This window comes from Anoplophora glabripennis, unplaced genomic scaffold (genome assembly GCF_000390285.2).
Source record: "Anoplophora glabripennis isolate ALB-LARVAE unplaced genomic scaffold, Agla_2.0 scaffold82, whole genome shotgun sequence".
In the NCBI taxonomy this organism is placed as follows: Eukaryota; Metazoa; Arthropoda; class Insecta; order Coleoptera; family Cerambycidae; genus Anoplophora; species Anoplophora glabripennis.
In genome coordinates, this window is record NW_019416227.1 from 34,083 (window position 1) to 49,907 (window position 15,825).

At 32.6% G+C, this 15,825-nt stretch overlaps 1 protein-coding gene across 1 annotated transcript in view; it reads right to left on the reverse strand.

Moving 5' to 3' along the window:
• Positions 1 to 14,617, reverse strand: part of LOC108903416 (synaptogyrin) — a 40,102-nt gene extending 25,485 nt beyond the window's left edge. The window contains exon 1 of the mRNA XM_018705583.2: positions 14,567 to 14,617. Within this exon, the coding sequence (XP_018561099.1) occupies positions 14,567 to 14,589 (23 nt within the window). The 5' untranslated portion in view covers positions 14,590 to 14,617. The remainder of the gene's footprint in view (positions 1 to 14,566) is intronic.
• Between the last annotated feature and the right edge of the window lie 1,208 nt (positions 14,618 to 15,825).

Here is a 15,825-nt window from a genome sequence, read left to right on the forward strand (position 1 = left end):
TTTATTTCCGGGTACAACCATCGCTCATTGTTGTCACTACACCGTGACCTTTCGTCGAGTGACTGCTGTTGATGCATCAAAAGAAAATTAGTGGCTATTGAATACCGTGTAATTAAATTGAAAATTTATTTGAAAGTATATTTTTTCAACAGATAGATAGGTACGCGGCAAAGGATTTTTTCACTGCTTAGAACTTAGAAGTTATGAAAGTGACACTGTTACCTTTTTAAATTAGCTGTTAGAAAGCGAAACTACGATAGTCGTGTTATTTTTAAATCGCCATATTTGTTTGACGTCAATGAGAAGGAACCACCGATTATTAAAAAAAAACACTCTATTTATAAACATTTAATTGTAATAATTGCAAATAAAACTAATTTATTTCAAAAATGCATGTATTCTATTATTAGTTCTCAAATGTTTCTACTCTTTTGTGAATATATTAAGCTAATTCAGTCAAATTCAAAAATAAAATTAACAAATGAAGTTAAATAATGTTCTACGAACACAAAAGGATGACATTTACAAAAACCGACTTTGTTAGAAGCTGATTTACATGATTATATGGATTATATTGTTTTTTTATATAAAAAAAATTATTTGCCCTATTTTACTAAGTTTCTTTCAAAAATTTATATTTTAAAATAAAGGTAAATATGTTTGCTGTTTTAAAAAATGAAAATACTAATCGTATTGATATAAAGTATTTTTTTCCAATCATTTCAAGTTTTTAATAACAATTGTGTTACAATTCTCAAGTATCAATGACCTTTGACATTGACCAAGTAGACAGATAAAGTATCAGCTATTTATTTGATGTAGTATTACAGTTTGTTTCGAATTAAATTGAAAAATTAGCTATTCGCTCTGAAGCTGAACAATTTTTTTAGTTCGTCAACTTATTTACTCAGGAAAAAAACAACGTTTATCTGCTCCCACTATAGTAAATAGACTACTAATACATTGTTTTTAAGGAGGTAAGTGGATTTTACCGTAGAAGTGGAAAGAATTCTATTGGCTCAATTTTGTTACTTAAACTGTCAGCAACATAACTTTCTGCAATTGTGGTTGATGTCCACCCACCATGCCTCTTGATTGCTAATACATACATTAACGCCTGTATTATCCAGTAACGTTGCCGATGTTCTTCGGAAGAAATGGCCTGTATATGTTTCAGGATGTTCTAGTTTCAAAAACTGTGCAATCTTATTAGAAATCAGAGAAATGGTATTCTTGCCGACTGGTTAGTTGTAACATAGGCATAAGCGCATAGAAAAAACGTGAAGTTTCAGTTTGAATTTCCAATCCAATCCTCGGACTCTATTGCCAGCCCTCGCTCCGCTCGGGCGCAAAATCGTCCTCGACTGGTAAATAATACTTACCTCCTTTATGATATAAATAACTATTTTATTTGATGTACAAAAATATATTGTTTTCCTTACATATTTAATTTTATTTAGATATCATTATTATTAGTATTGCATCTCTACTTTTTTATGATATCCTTTTTCTATTTTTACCCAATATCATTAATAAAACAAGTGCCCTAGTACAGATCCTTGCGGAATACTCCATAACGCAGAATATCGAAATTACATACTTTAAATGTAACATTTTCATAGAACTGTTAATGTTCACAAAAATTGAAATAGTTATAGATTAAATATGACTCAAACAGCGCTTACAATTAGTGATTCTGTTATTTTATCATTTCAATAAGTTTCTTTATTGCTTCATAAAAACAGAAGCTAATAAAAGGATATGTTACAGTTAAAACAAGTTTCTGAATCATCCGGTTATCAGGATGAAATCATACTGTATCGCATCATAAATCGCATTTGCTTACAAACACAATGTCTCATTTTTTTGGAATATTCACGCAGCGCTCTTATTGGTCAAAAATTTCTCATAAGAATCCTATTAATAGACAATGGTGATATAAAATTGAAATGAGTTGTTTTTATTATAAGTCCCCGACATGGTTGACTTGATCTTATCTCGACAAACATTTTGACATTTCCCAGAGAAAATCAAGGGTGTTGTGCAAATAATAGTAAATAAAATAATCGTATTCGCTGTTGTGGAAGTATGCGAGGCCCATAATAGGCATTCAAAACATATTTGTACATTTCTCGGAAGCGAATTACAAACTTTTACACGCGATTTGAAGGAATTGCGTAAATTTCAACCGCATTATCTCCATTTCGAGCGTGAGGCAAAGGCTACGGTATACGTAATACAAAATTCACGCAAGAAGCTATTTTGATAGAAAACACAGGTTTGGCGAATTGCGAATTAAAAATTGTTGACATAAACATTAGGTAATAGCGTTTCCATGATCTGGGCGGTCAATTGTGATCACCAAAACGGGATATTACACGACCAGGAAATGATTCATGCAGTAATTGTATTGTTTCTCGGGCTGTATGGCATGCGGCACCGAACCGAAACCACATGTCTTCATCCACATCTTGCAATTTAGGCACAAAACACTGGATTTTCAAGTCGCAATAGCGAGCACCATTACCTGTTATTGCCTGAGCAGTAGCGTTTTTGAAGAAGAATGTCCGATGATGCTTCCAGCCCAAAATCCGCACCAACAATCACTCGTGGATTTTCTGAACCCCAAATGCTACCATTTTGGAACATTCGATACAAATAGACCTTCATTCTTATAGATATATCCCAACAGCTTTATTATACTCTTATTTTAACTATTTATGTGAATATTATATATTACTTACACTTTGTTCCTTTTCTTGGGGTATAAACTACAGTACTTTTTTATACAGGATGTTTTTAAGTTCGTATAAACCAGAACATCCGGAATGTGGCTATTAGTGAACTATTAGCGTTGTCAGTTGTTTTTATGGCCCAATCAAATTAGATTTTTACGAGCCAAAATTTAGTTCAGTAAACATAGACATGTAAAAATTAGGAAAAATTCCGTAGAACTGATTGATGAGGCTTCAAAGTTCGTAAATAACAGTTTTTTTCATTAAAAAAAAAACTAAACATTTTAGAAAAAAGTGTTTTAGACAAAAATTGTAGTACTTTTTATACAAAAATTTTGAGTCCAGCCCGATGTGAATTTATAAACAAATTTATTAGTTATTGCAAAAAATCGGCTGAAAATTGCATTTTTTTAAAACGTTCTGAAAGTTTCATAAAAAAATCTTTTTTCGTTTTAAAGATATTTTAAAGTTAAAAAAATGAGATTTTTTGACATTTTTTGCAATAACTAATACATTTGTTTATCAATTTACATTCGATTGGGCTCAAAATGTTTGTAAAATGTTTCCTAATTTTTACGTATTTTTGTTTACTGAACTACATTGAGGGAAGTGGCATGAAAAATTATTTAGTAAACAGATGCTTTTCTATAACTTAGCGACGTGTCATTTTAAGGTTGACATATTTTATTATATTACTGTGGTTGAAGCGCCGAACCATAAAAAACATTCTATCGTTCCTAAAAAAATAAAAATGTTTACATGATTTATTAAATATTAGCTAATATTGGCACGGAGATACGTAACTAAATGTAAATAATTTAAGCCGCCATCTTCCAGTTAGAAGCCAAAATTTAATGTTCAATAATATGGTAACAAACCTCTTTAGAAATGATGACACAAAATGGCAGTCATGCTGTCTGTAGATAAATAATAATAATAAACTGTTTACAAATAAAAAAAAAAGTGTTAACTTTAAAAATTTGTGGCCGTCCTAATCAACTCATTTCAATTTTTCAAAAACTGTTTGAAAGGTTGAGCGGTCTTTTCTACGTGAATGAAATTTCAAGTATCTACATAAAATATTTTCTTATATTTGTGTTTGTATTATCGTAATTATCTGTTATCGTAATAAAAATTATTATGCGAAAACTATGGAACATATTTTAATGAAATTTGGTGTGTTGTTTTATTATATTCTAAAGTTTCTTTTATCAACATTAGAATGTCTTCCGAGCAATTTAAATATTTTTTTAAAAATATCCAAAAAACTTGATTATTTTGTCTTTTTTTCATCAATTATTGCTATTTTGCAACATTGGTAATAAATTTTTAACTTACAGTATATTGTGCAAAATTTAATTCTAAAACTTTTTTCCTCTTCAATATTCTTCAAAAATGCATACGTTCCAAGATATAAGTAAAAGAGTCAGATAAAATAGGTATTTTTAAAAATTTTTTGCAATTTTGAAAATGTTCCTAACCTCGCCCAGATCTAGGGTTTACATAGGTAGTGACATCTTTTTATCACGATATTTGACAATAAATCTGTCCAATCTACCTTTACAAATATTTTCCATATTTGTAACCCGCAAATAAAGTAACGTTTTGAACCGAGGGGCGATCCGCTAAGGAAAAAACGTACGAAGAATACAAAATTTCTGAAATCTCTTGTAATGTTTCTGCAGATTTCAATATCGATTAAAAAAAAATTACAAATTTCATATAAATAATCAAGATTACAATATCTTCCAACCAATTACAAAACATTTCAGGAGATTTCAGAGTTATTTTAGTAGATTTCAATGATTATTTAAGATTTCAATAGGATTATTCGAAATTAAAAGAAGATTTCAAAATTTCTTAATAATATTTCAAGGAATACGGGAAGATTACAATAAGTTTTGAATGTCCATTTGAACAAAAATAATTGAATTAACTTCAACTGTCATTCATTTCATTCATTAACAGTAGTGCTTTGATTAAGAATTTCCAGTATCATTTTTACGCAAAAATTGTAACATTCTGATTAAGTTTTTGTTCGAATGAACGTTAAAAACTTTTTGTCATGACAAAAATGATAACGCCATTTTGAAAGTAGGTAAGTATATATTTTTATTGAAAGATAAAAATATAATAATCCAATAAACTAATAAAAATAAAAAAAAAGAAGTAACATAAAATAAACATTTTCCCAAAAAATAAATAATAAGAAATATTTTAAGCTTTTATTAACACTTGTATTTAATACTTTACCTGTATACAGTGTATTTAAAAAAGACGCGGCAATATTTAAGGGGGTGATTGCCCAGATCATTTTATAAAAAAAAGTTCCTATAAACATACGTCCGCAAACGCTTCGTTACCGATCTACAGAATGTTGAAATTTCATTAAAAAAACAGTAAAAATTAAATTTCTCCAAAACCTCTTGATATTATAATGAAATTTTAGGCCTGTCAATAGCTATGGCAGACGCGTACTTTGCAATACAAAACGATTTTTTAGTCTTACCAGTGACTAGCTATTTTTAATGAAAAAAATAGGACCCCGCTGGTTTTTCTAAAAATATAATTTTTTAATTCCTTGTTCAATTATGAAGAAGAAAGCTTTCCTCAGATTATACGCACCGTACGTCACACCGTTATTGAGTAAAAAAATAAAAAACATTTTATTGCGCACCTAAACCCAATGTTGTTTTAATTGAGAAATTTAAATTATTGAACAAAGAAATTCAAATTATCAAATTTGATTGATTTTTGAAATGTGGTACATACTGTTGTTTGTAGTAGGTAATAATAAGGGGCTGCGTTTTAGAGAAATTTAATTTTTACTGTTTTTTAATGAAATTTCACATTCTGTAGATCGGTAACGAAGCGTTTGCGGACCTATGTTTATAGGACTTTTTTTATAAACTGACCTGAGCAATCACTCCCTTAAATATTGCCGCGTCTTTTTTAAACACACTGTATACAAGTAAAGTATTAAATGCAAGTATTAATAAAAGCTTAATATATTTTTTATTTATTAGTTTTTGGGAAAATACTTACCTACTTTCAAAATAGCATTATCATTTTTGTCATGACAAAATGTTTTTAACGTTCATTCGAACAAAAAACTTAATCAGAATGTTACAATTTTTGCCCAAAAAATGCCTGATACTGGAAATTCTTAATCAAAGTACTACTGTTAATGAATGAAATGAATGACATTTGAAGTTAATTCAATTATTTTTGTTCAAATGGACATTCAAAACTTATTGTAATCTTCCCGTATTCCTTGAAACCTTATTAAGAAATTTTGAAATATTCTTTTAATTTCTAATAATCCTATTGAAATCTTAAGTAATCATTGAAATCTACTAAAATAACTCTGAAATCTCCTGAAATGTGTTGTAATCTTGATTATTTATATGAAATTTGTAATATTTTTTGAATTGATATTGAAATCTGCAGATACATTACAAGAGATTTCAGAAATTTTGTAATCTTCGTCTGTTTTTTCCTTGGCGGATTGCCCTTCGGAACACACCAATCGCACCATATAGGTTTCTGTCGAGGTTTCTGTGGCATTCTTTGGAAAATGAGGTAGGGGGGGGGGGTTGTATAACGACTACATCGACGAAATTCATTAGCTGATTACATAGATTACAGCGAGGATTACAGATAAGATTACGTAGATTACAGATAGATTACATAGATTACAGATAAGATTACGTAGATTACATAAAGATTCCAGGGCAAACGTACGAAGATTACATCAGCGGATCGCCCCTCGTTTTGAACTAATTATCACATTTAGGTCTCAATATAATTCGGCAGCATTTGAGCTGCTTCATTTAAACCCACCCTGTAGATATTCCCGCTCGAACATCGCGTTGTCCTTTCAGGAAAAGCTCCGGAAATGTCGCGGCGCTCTGTTGTCCTCTGTCACGTCAGACTGTTAAGTATTACGCATTCAAATTGCGGGGTATTGTTTGCTAGAGTAAATGGCTTTCTGAGTATCGCCCATAAATAATGTATGCACTAATTGTACACGCGCATATTTAGTAAATCTATATAGGAGGAAAGTATAGGTGGAGAGTTGCCGTAATAGTTTTCTTCGGAAAATGGAGACGTTTGTCGCAGATATGAATAAATTATGTGCCAGTACCGCCGATGTCGATACTTAGCAGGTCGTTACTCCGCCATAATTTTGTCATCGGCACTGGAAATGTGGGTAAAGTTCCACGATACGGCCACAGGCTGGTCTTGCTTGTTTGTTTTTCCTTCGAGTACGGACGCTTTTTTTATGTGAACTCGTTCCTTTGACATTAACACCCTATTATAAACTTTCGGAAATAAACAGAGATGCTTAAGTACGTTACAGGATGTTTCCAAAGCGGTGTTGCTAAGACAAATAAGTGTTTAAGTAATTTTCCAGTTCTAAATTATGATAAATTTATGTTTGTATCGTTTGTAACGAGGTATAGTTTGTATAGGGTGTAAATAATTTAATCACATCACAGATAAGCATTGGTCGCAAAAAATATTTGAACACGTCATTTGTTTTTTGCCAAATTTTTCTTATCTCTACCGAGATGCTAAAAAAATTGGTTTATAATTTTATACAGAAGTTTTCGAATTTTCTCCACGAAGAACGGCGGTGACCAAGAAAATTAAATAATTCCAAATATTTCGAATTTTCACCTCTAAGAACGGCAATTCAATACCTAGGTATGTTTTCAGCTAAGAAAATTGAAAAGTTCCAAATATTTCGAATTTTCACCACCAAGAACGGCGGTGACAAAATTTTTTATAGAAGGCCATGTTTCGCATTGTATTAGCTATACCTTGTGTAAATTTGATTACCGCAACTCTCTCGGTTTCGAAAATTCAATACCCATGTATGTTTTCAGCCACGAAATTTGAATAATTCCAAATATTTCGAATTTTCACCACCAAGAACGGCAATTCAATACCTCGTATTGACTTTGCTTTTCTAAACTTGTTTAAGCCTGTTTCGGGAAAAAAATACTATTAGAAGTTTCTCTGCGGAATATTGTTCGGAAACCTGTTATAAATAAAATATCAAAAAATCAACTCGAAGCTAGTTGGGAAACTTTGTTTTAACAGTGGTCAAAGTTATGGAAAAGTGGTTTTTTTGACTCGCGTAAAAAAACTATTATTCATAGCGAAAAAAAGTTTATACAAAAAAGGTAGGTATTAAATAAGCCTATAAAATGAAAAAAGTCCGATTAAATTCCGATAATTTGTTTATGCACAAGAGCTCAAAAATGGTCGAAAATTGCCGTTTTTTTCAATTGCTAATAATTAATGCAATTTTCATCGCAGACACTTGTAATTCAGGATTTTTGAGGCTTTTTACACCCTTAATAAGTGGTAAAAATTTCAGCTCGAAAGCTTCATTGGTTTGGCGTTGGCGGAATTTGTTATCTAAGAAGATGCTATTTTCAATTCATTTTTCCCAAGCTCACAGGCGTTGTAGGGTTTTGATCATTAGTTGTTTTTGTACCTAAATAGTTGTATTGACATAGGCATTTACTGAGAATTTAGTTTTTCAAATTTAATTTGTTTAAAATTGACTGAAAAAATGTTAATATTTATTAAATTGTTAAGATAGGTAATTATTATAAAATAAAATAGTAACCTCTTTACTTTAGTTTTCTTCGAATTTAAAAAAAAATCGTTGTTGTAAGTTGATTAGAAGCTGAGATAATTTTTTTTATTTATTTAATCGCAGTGACCTTAATTATTAATATTAAGAGCCGAAATTTGGAGAGAGTATACATTAAGAGCTATATTTTCATGTCCTACATTAACATTAAGGTGAATTCAACTATTTAATTTCGAAAAAGAAGATAGCGGCGATGCGTTCTATTACTTGGTCTAGCGAACGAGTGGGGAAGGCGAGGCTTAGCATGCGCGCTTAACGATGTAATAAATATTAACATTTTTTCAGTCATTTTTAAACAAATTAAATTTGAAAAATTAAATTATCAGTAAATGCATATGTCAATACAACTATTTAGGTACAAAAACAACTAATGATCGAAACCCTACAACGCCTGTGAGCTTGGGAAAAATGAATTGAAAATAGCATCTTCTTAGATAACAAATTCCGCCAACGCCAAGCTAATGAAGTTTTTGGGCTGAAATTTTTACCACTTATTAAGGGTGCAAAAAGCTTCAAAAATCCTGAATTACAAGTGTCTGCGATGAAAATTGCATTAATTATTAGCAATTGAAAAAAGCGGACAATTTCGACCATTTTTGAGCTCTTGCGCATAAACAAATTATCGGAATTTAATCGGACTTGTCTTATTTTACAGATTTATTTAATATCTACCTTTTTTGTATAAACCTTTTTTCTCTACGAATAACAGTTCTTTTACACGAGTCAAAAAACTTCACTTTTCCATAATTTTGACCATTGTTTTAACAAAGTTTCCCAACTAGTCTCGAGTTGATTTTTTAATATTTTGTTTATAACACGTTTCTGAACAATATTCCGCAGAGAAACTTCTAATAGTATTTTTTTCCCGAAAAAAATCTATAATGACTGGCCTAATACTATTAACTTGCTGTATCCTGATAAATATATTGAACTTCATGCACCCTTCAAAGAACTAATGGTGGTAGATGACATGACATCTTACAAATGTACAGCGCCATCTATCGTTCCATGAATTTCGCCGTTTACTTCACAGCCCACCTTGTGTATTGTGTGCCGTATTAATCCACTGATGCAACCAAGAAACACAACTTTCTACACTGAAATTAGCTTGGGTAACGGCGGCTCCCATGCTCGCCCGTAGCCTTAGCGCGGTAATTAATTTTCTCAGAAGCAATTTTCCTAAAACGCGGCAATTATCGTAATAAAAAACGCAGCGTTATAACTCCGCAAGATCGTTAAGTGTCTTGGTTTACTGGTTCCGGGAAACCCATAAAAAATGCACGGGTCCGAAGCCACGTTACCGCCCAGAAAGCCGGCAAATCGCTCGCCAACTTTGCATGGTGCAGGCTGCTGGAACTGAAAGTCGGTTGCTGCGACGAATCTGCTCCTCAAAAGTCGTAAGGGTTTCTCGAAATTGGTCGCTGTTAACTCGAGCGCATTTGAATATACTGTTTCCTTTTTTTAACATGATATTCTGTAAAGAATGACGCTACATTCTTGCCAGCGTTGCCAAATTATCTCAAAAAATTCGCAAAAATTAAAAAAGTACATTGTCATAGAAGTTTTATCCCTCTGTTATACTTATTTACAGGGTGATTCAGTCATAATGTCATTAATATTTTAACTAGAAAGTGTCAATTTATTAATATGATAAATAACAATTTATTTGCTATGACATCCGCCTACTTCATATTTACAAATTTTTGGCAATTACCTCTTTAGTGAACGATGACGCTTCTAGTTTTTTTACTAGAAAACTATCGGTTTTATCGAAAAATTACAAGAGGTAAAAAAGTTGCGCAATAAATCAGTCTTCCCAATAAATAATTTTAAATAAATAATTTTCTTCATATAAAAAATTTCTAATAAGATGTTGCAATGGGGTTGACTGTTTCACTCCTTTATAAAATACGCCAATCATCGAAAAAATATTGAAATCCTCTTATTTTTAGCTCTATATTCACTGGTACCTTTTTGCTACTTAATTTAAAAACACCCTGTACTATATAGGAATTTTTTAAATGGACCGAGAACCCATCAGCCTTATAATCAAAGCTGACGTTCGATCACTCTCGACGCTGGATTCCGCAAGGTGTCCTGTTTTGGTTAATTTGGATTTTGAAAGACCATTTCTCTTTAGGTGGTGCCCTTCTCCAAGGAGTTAAGCTTCTGAAAATGATTTTGCTTAGTGTTTACCTTAAGGCCATTTTGGGGTTTTTCGCGGCAATTGTGGTTTTAGGAGTAAATCCCGGAAGTTTTCAAAACATGCGTGAAAAATTCGTGAACTGCACCTTGTATTAAGCTTTTCAAAGGATTAACTGATTCCTTTCGAGACGTGGGTGAATTTCGAACTAAATAAATTCCCCTGGTTCTTACATCCGCCTTGGCATAAATCGGCATACCTCTCGTAGATACACGCCACGCAATTACCATAAGGTTGGAAACTTCTCATTCTAGTCAATGCTCGACTTATCCGTATTTATATGTTATCTGCATTCCGTTTACCGTAACCCGTTTTTGGTATTTGCGGAGCGAACTTATTGCAATAAATTGGTTTAGGCGCTCGGTTTCAGATATGCATTATTTAAACCAGCCCCGACTACGAACAGAACATACACGAGAGCTGCATAGTAAACATCATAAACAATTTATTTTGTAAATATTTACAATTATGGTTAGGACTCCAACACGATATACGTAGGACATTGTATTTCGTTTATAAGATTGTTTTCGTTAACGATTTTTATTTAAGTAGCGTCTAATTAGCGTTTAGTCTAATCGTAGGGTGATGGTACAAATTATTTTTCACTTAATCGCCGATGATTCCACAGAATTCGATTCAATACGTTTAAAAATAGGATCAAATTAAATCAGGTTCACAATAGTAGGCTGTGACTCATAGTGTGACCGTACGACGAATAAGCCGTTCGGGGATTATAACTCCATGGGCGTATCATTTTAGAGGGTTCCAAAAATTTGTAAATATATATTTCAGTAAAAATTAACCATGTCTCCTGTATTAGCCAGTAACGTTGCCGATGTTATTTGGAATGAATAGCCTGTATATGTTTCAGGATGTTCTAGTTTCAAAAACTGTGCAATCTTACTAAGAATCATAGAAAGAGTATTCTTGCCGACTGGTTGGTTATTTACACCATAAGGGGACTCTATTGCCAGCCCTCGCTCCGCTCGGGCGCAAAACCGTCCTCAACTGGTAAATAATACTTACCCCCCTTATGGTGTAAATAACTATTACCCTCGTAGGCAGTGATACAATCTTCGCTCGGTATGACGTCACAACGTGTCTTCCGTGCGTTTTCCCGCGTTCCGTTTTCGTTAATTCGTTAAGCGAGAAATTGTTGGAAAAAATTTCAGATTTTTTGCACAACTAACTACGATGTGCATTTTCTGAGTATGGATTGGAAAAGACGTACTGATTCGCTTGAATAATGTTTAAAAATAGAAGCACTACGCTAGGGCCAAATTAAATCAACTTGGCGTTGAGAGAAACAATAAATACGTGATGGGAATTGAGCCGGTCATAAAACGCACTTCATAAGCATATTTCACATATTCAAAACAATGTACCGCACTGTAATGAATGGGTACATAAAGAGATACTTGAAAACAACCTTGGGAAAAACGCGTACATTGCCTCCTTTCGATCATGTGAATGAATCTCTTTAATTTCTGTAACATTGAGCTGAGAGGATGGGCACATCTCTCTGTTCTTGAATAGTTTCTTTAACTAACGCGCGAGAAAAAAAAACTGAATGAGATAACCGGCGACTAGTTTGACTCGTTTCTAGAATCCCATTGTTAAATTTTATTGGATTAATGCTCGCTTTCACGGAATACACAACATCCTCGTTAAGCCGAATTAAAAATTTCATTCAGCCTGGCGTTATTTATAAAAATGGCTGCATCGATGGGACTGGAAATTTTCCATGTGAATTTTATTTTTAAATATTATGTATACGACCAGTGCAGTGTTGGATTGGATACGTTTTAGTACAGAAAAGTTAGACATAATAAGAAGGAATAGACGAACTTTTTTGTTCTAAGATGTTTTTATAGAAAAGTGTAGATTGTAAGGTCAGAAAGCATACCTATGTCACACACCCAACCACCAGCAACATACAGCGTTTTGAGATATACGTATGATTTTTTGCGTTTTTTTGACCAGAAACTGTCAATAATTCAACTCTTGTTTATTTTTTTAAGTATTGCAATAATAGGAATCAATATATATTTTATTATGAAATGAAAATATCGTGGTTGCTTTTAATCAAACCTCAGCTGTTCACACGGAATGCACCAGCCAATTGTTTATTTGCTCTTGGGATAATGTAATTTATGAATATATACAAAGATGTAGTTCGGGGTGCCGAAACTAAGAGAAGTTATTTTTTGTGACAGTAGTAAAATTTCAGTTATTTGAATGTTTTTCTTTCTTTCATTTTCTAAAATTATGAACTGAGAATTTTGGTCATTTTTGAATCTTACTCAAAATTGGTCTTAACTATTATAATAATTATTTTGCAAACTATGACACGCTTGACAATTTCCTTTACAGCTTTTACTACTTGAAATACCGTTTAAAAATACCTTAACCATTTTCTACGAGATAATATTTAAATGTGATGATCGATGGGATGCGTATACAATAATATAGCAACAATAACAATAGCAATGATTCATTATTCCTAAAAACCTATCTATTCCGTTAATCTTACTGATGACAGCACAACAAAAATCTGATTAGTCGTTCCCTGAAGCTGATGTTTTGCGCACTATAAGATACGTCCTACGAAAATGGGAATTAATTTGAGGTTTGCGGTTAATTAAACGAGGAAAATCTTCGCTGAAAAACCACATCAAATGGAAACCGAGCGCGGCGATTTTCTCTGATCTTCAATCCAAACGGAACAATCTTGTATGATACAAGGTAAAGAGATATTGCATAATTTTTGTTTATAATCCATGACTAAATTTTATTGTCTGGATCTCTCTTATCATAACAGTAAATAAAATTAAATCCAAACTGTCTCCACAGTTTGTGTAGTGATATTCATCGGTTTAAAAAGCTATAATGATGGAATTTTGTATTTCGGGTTTTGAGGTGTGATCAAATCGAAAATGCTATCCACTTCTTTCTTAAAAAAATGTCTAATATGTTGTTTAATTTTTTCTTAATGATAGTAGGCCGTAGAAAAGATCAAAAAATATAATATCAAAAAGTAGGCCTTTTTGAGGACACCACATAAAAAAGAATTTTGGAAATCGGCCAACGCCATCCTAAATACTGAGGTGTTCCGACTTTAAGTGAATCACACTGTATATGTAAGAAAATATTTTCTTCCTTCAAAAAATTATTTATTTTAGTAAATTTTTGTCCAGAAATATAATTTCTGTGACCTACAATTTTCTTTCAAGAAAACAATAGTTCCTAAATTAATACTAAATTTTAAATATATAAATATATTTTAAGGAACTAGTAGTTTTGAAACAAATGTTTGCAGTTTTATTATGAACTGTAAGAGATATTGTAACTAAAGTCCGAGATAATAAATTTCGAAACTATAAATGATTTGAATTAAATTATATATATTTACAAATAATATAAATTCTAAGAAAAATGATGGATTACAGCAAATATTTCACATAGTTTGACGAAAGTATATACATTTAAATAGAATAAAATAACATTTACGGTAAATAATTCCATTTAAAACTATCTGCTCATTTGATCCAAATACTTTCTTTTAGTGTACCCTACCGCTGGTGACATTTCCCCCGACAACATCCTGTATAAACCTAAAAATTGAAATATACCCTCTAATTCTATCGAATCCGATCATAAAAAGTTATGTGCTTAGGGTGAGCGCCCCATTACCGGGAACTTCCAGCTACACAAACAAATATTGTCTGAGTACACATCTCTCCCCATTCTAATATTTGTGTTATCGAACTTCAACCCGGACTAGCGGCGTAAGAATTCCCTGGACCCCGAAGGAAGCGCTTCGCCCGTCGTTTTCGGAAAAGGGCGACAACCCTGTTCCGAGAAAGCCAACATCAGTAGCGGCTGTGCCCACCCGAAATAATTTAGAAATAAATAAATCATAATAAATTAAATTCACATAATAATCTGTTTACTCACCTGATTTTTGCAGCACATGACATACTTGAAATCTTGTGGATAATCTTCGAGTACTGGTACCAGGATCCTGTTCTAAGGATCCTGTTCTGGTTCTAAGTTTCTCACTCTTTGAGTTTGTTACATACCATCCCGTCATATCTCACCAGGTGTGAAGTCAACTGGCAGTAGAAGCTTTTCAGAAACGGCCATCGAAACTTTAGCTACAAAGCGGAGGCTAGCCTCCGGTGCTCTTCGTAAGCGTTCGGAACAGGATCGGATTCTGCTTAAATTTAAACTGTTCACGATTGAATTTTGTTGCTGGTTTGTTCACTTTGGATTAATTTAATATGTGTAGCATTGATTGGCTGCTAAAGCAGATGAATAAGAAAATTAAAAAATGGAAATTTGAGAAATTAAAAATTTGCGAACACAAATTCAACCGCCCCCCCCCCCCTTTTAAGGGAGAATTTTGTAAATAAATGCTCCTCTCTATTTTTAACTACGTAGCAACCAAGGCAGTAATATTTTTCGCCACTAATTATTTTAAATCTAAACGTGACGTTATCTTGTCACGAGCCGCCGCTGGCAAACGCTCGCGTAACAGCACAGATGCATTAGCGCAACACAAACGTGTCTCGAGATATCCACGCTTAATAATTTCGTGAGAAATTAATTTTGTAAATGGGATAAAGGCGCTCGCAAAGCAACGGCTCCGTTACTAAAGGTGAGGTTTCTGTAATTGCGCTTTCTAGGAAGCGGTCTAGGCGCTAATTGTCTTTATTTCGCGAAAGACCCGGTTTCTTTCACAGGACAACTCGATTTAATAATAACCTATTGCATAAATCTCGCAGTAAAATTGACGAGGTCTGTAGTTGATCGTCATAAAGTCTTTGAATTGTCAATTTATCAAAAGAAACAAGGAAAAAAATATCATTAAATGTAAAGAAAACCATTCTAGCCGTGCTGATTTGTTAGTAATGTGGCATCAGGCTGGGGAGGTTTAAGCACAACATCCTGTAGAAGTCGAAAGTCACTTTATTTTATGAATCAGTGTTCCGTTTTCTTTCCTAAATTGAGAGTTAAGCCTAAAAGAATGATATATGAAGCAATTTATGAAAATAATCTATTGCTATTGCTTTTTCTACCCCCACGTGGCGTAGGTTAACAACTGTTACTCATCACGTTTCCTTGTATAACCTCGTTAAAACGTTGAATCCAATTTAATTGCATAAATTACACATTTATCAACACCTGCGTCGTATGTAAACCCCCTCGCTATT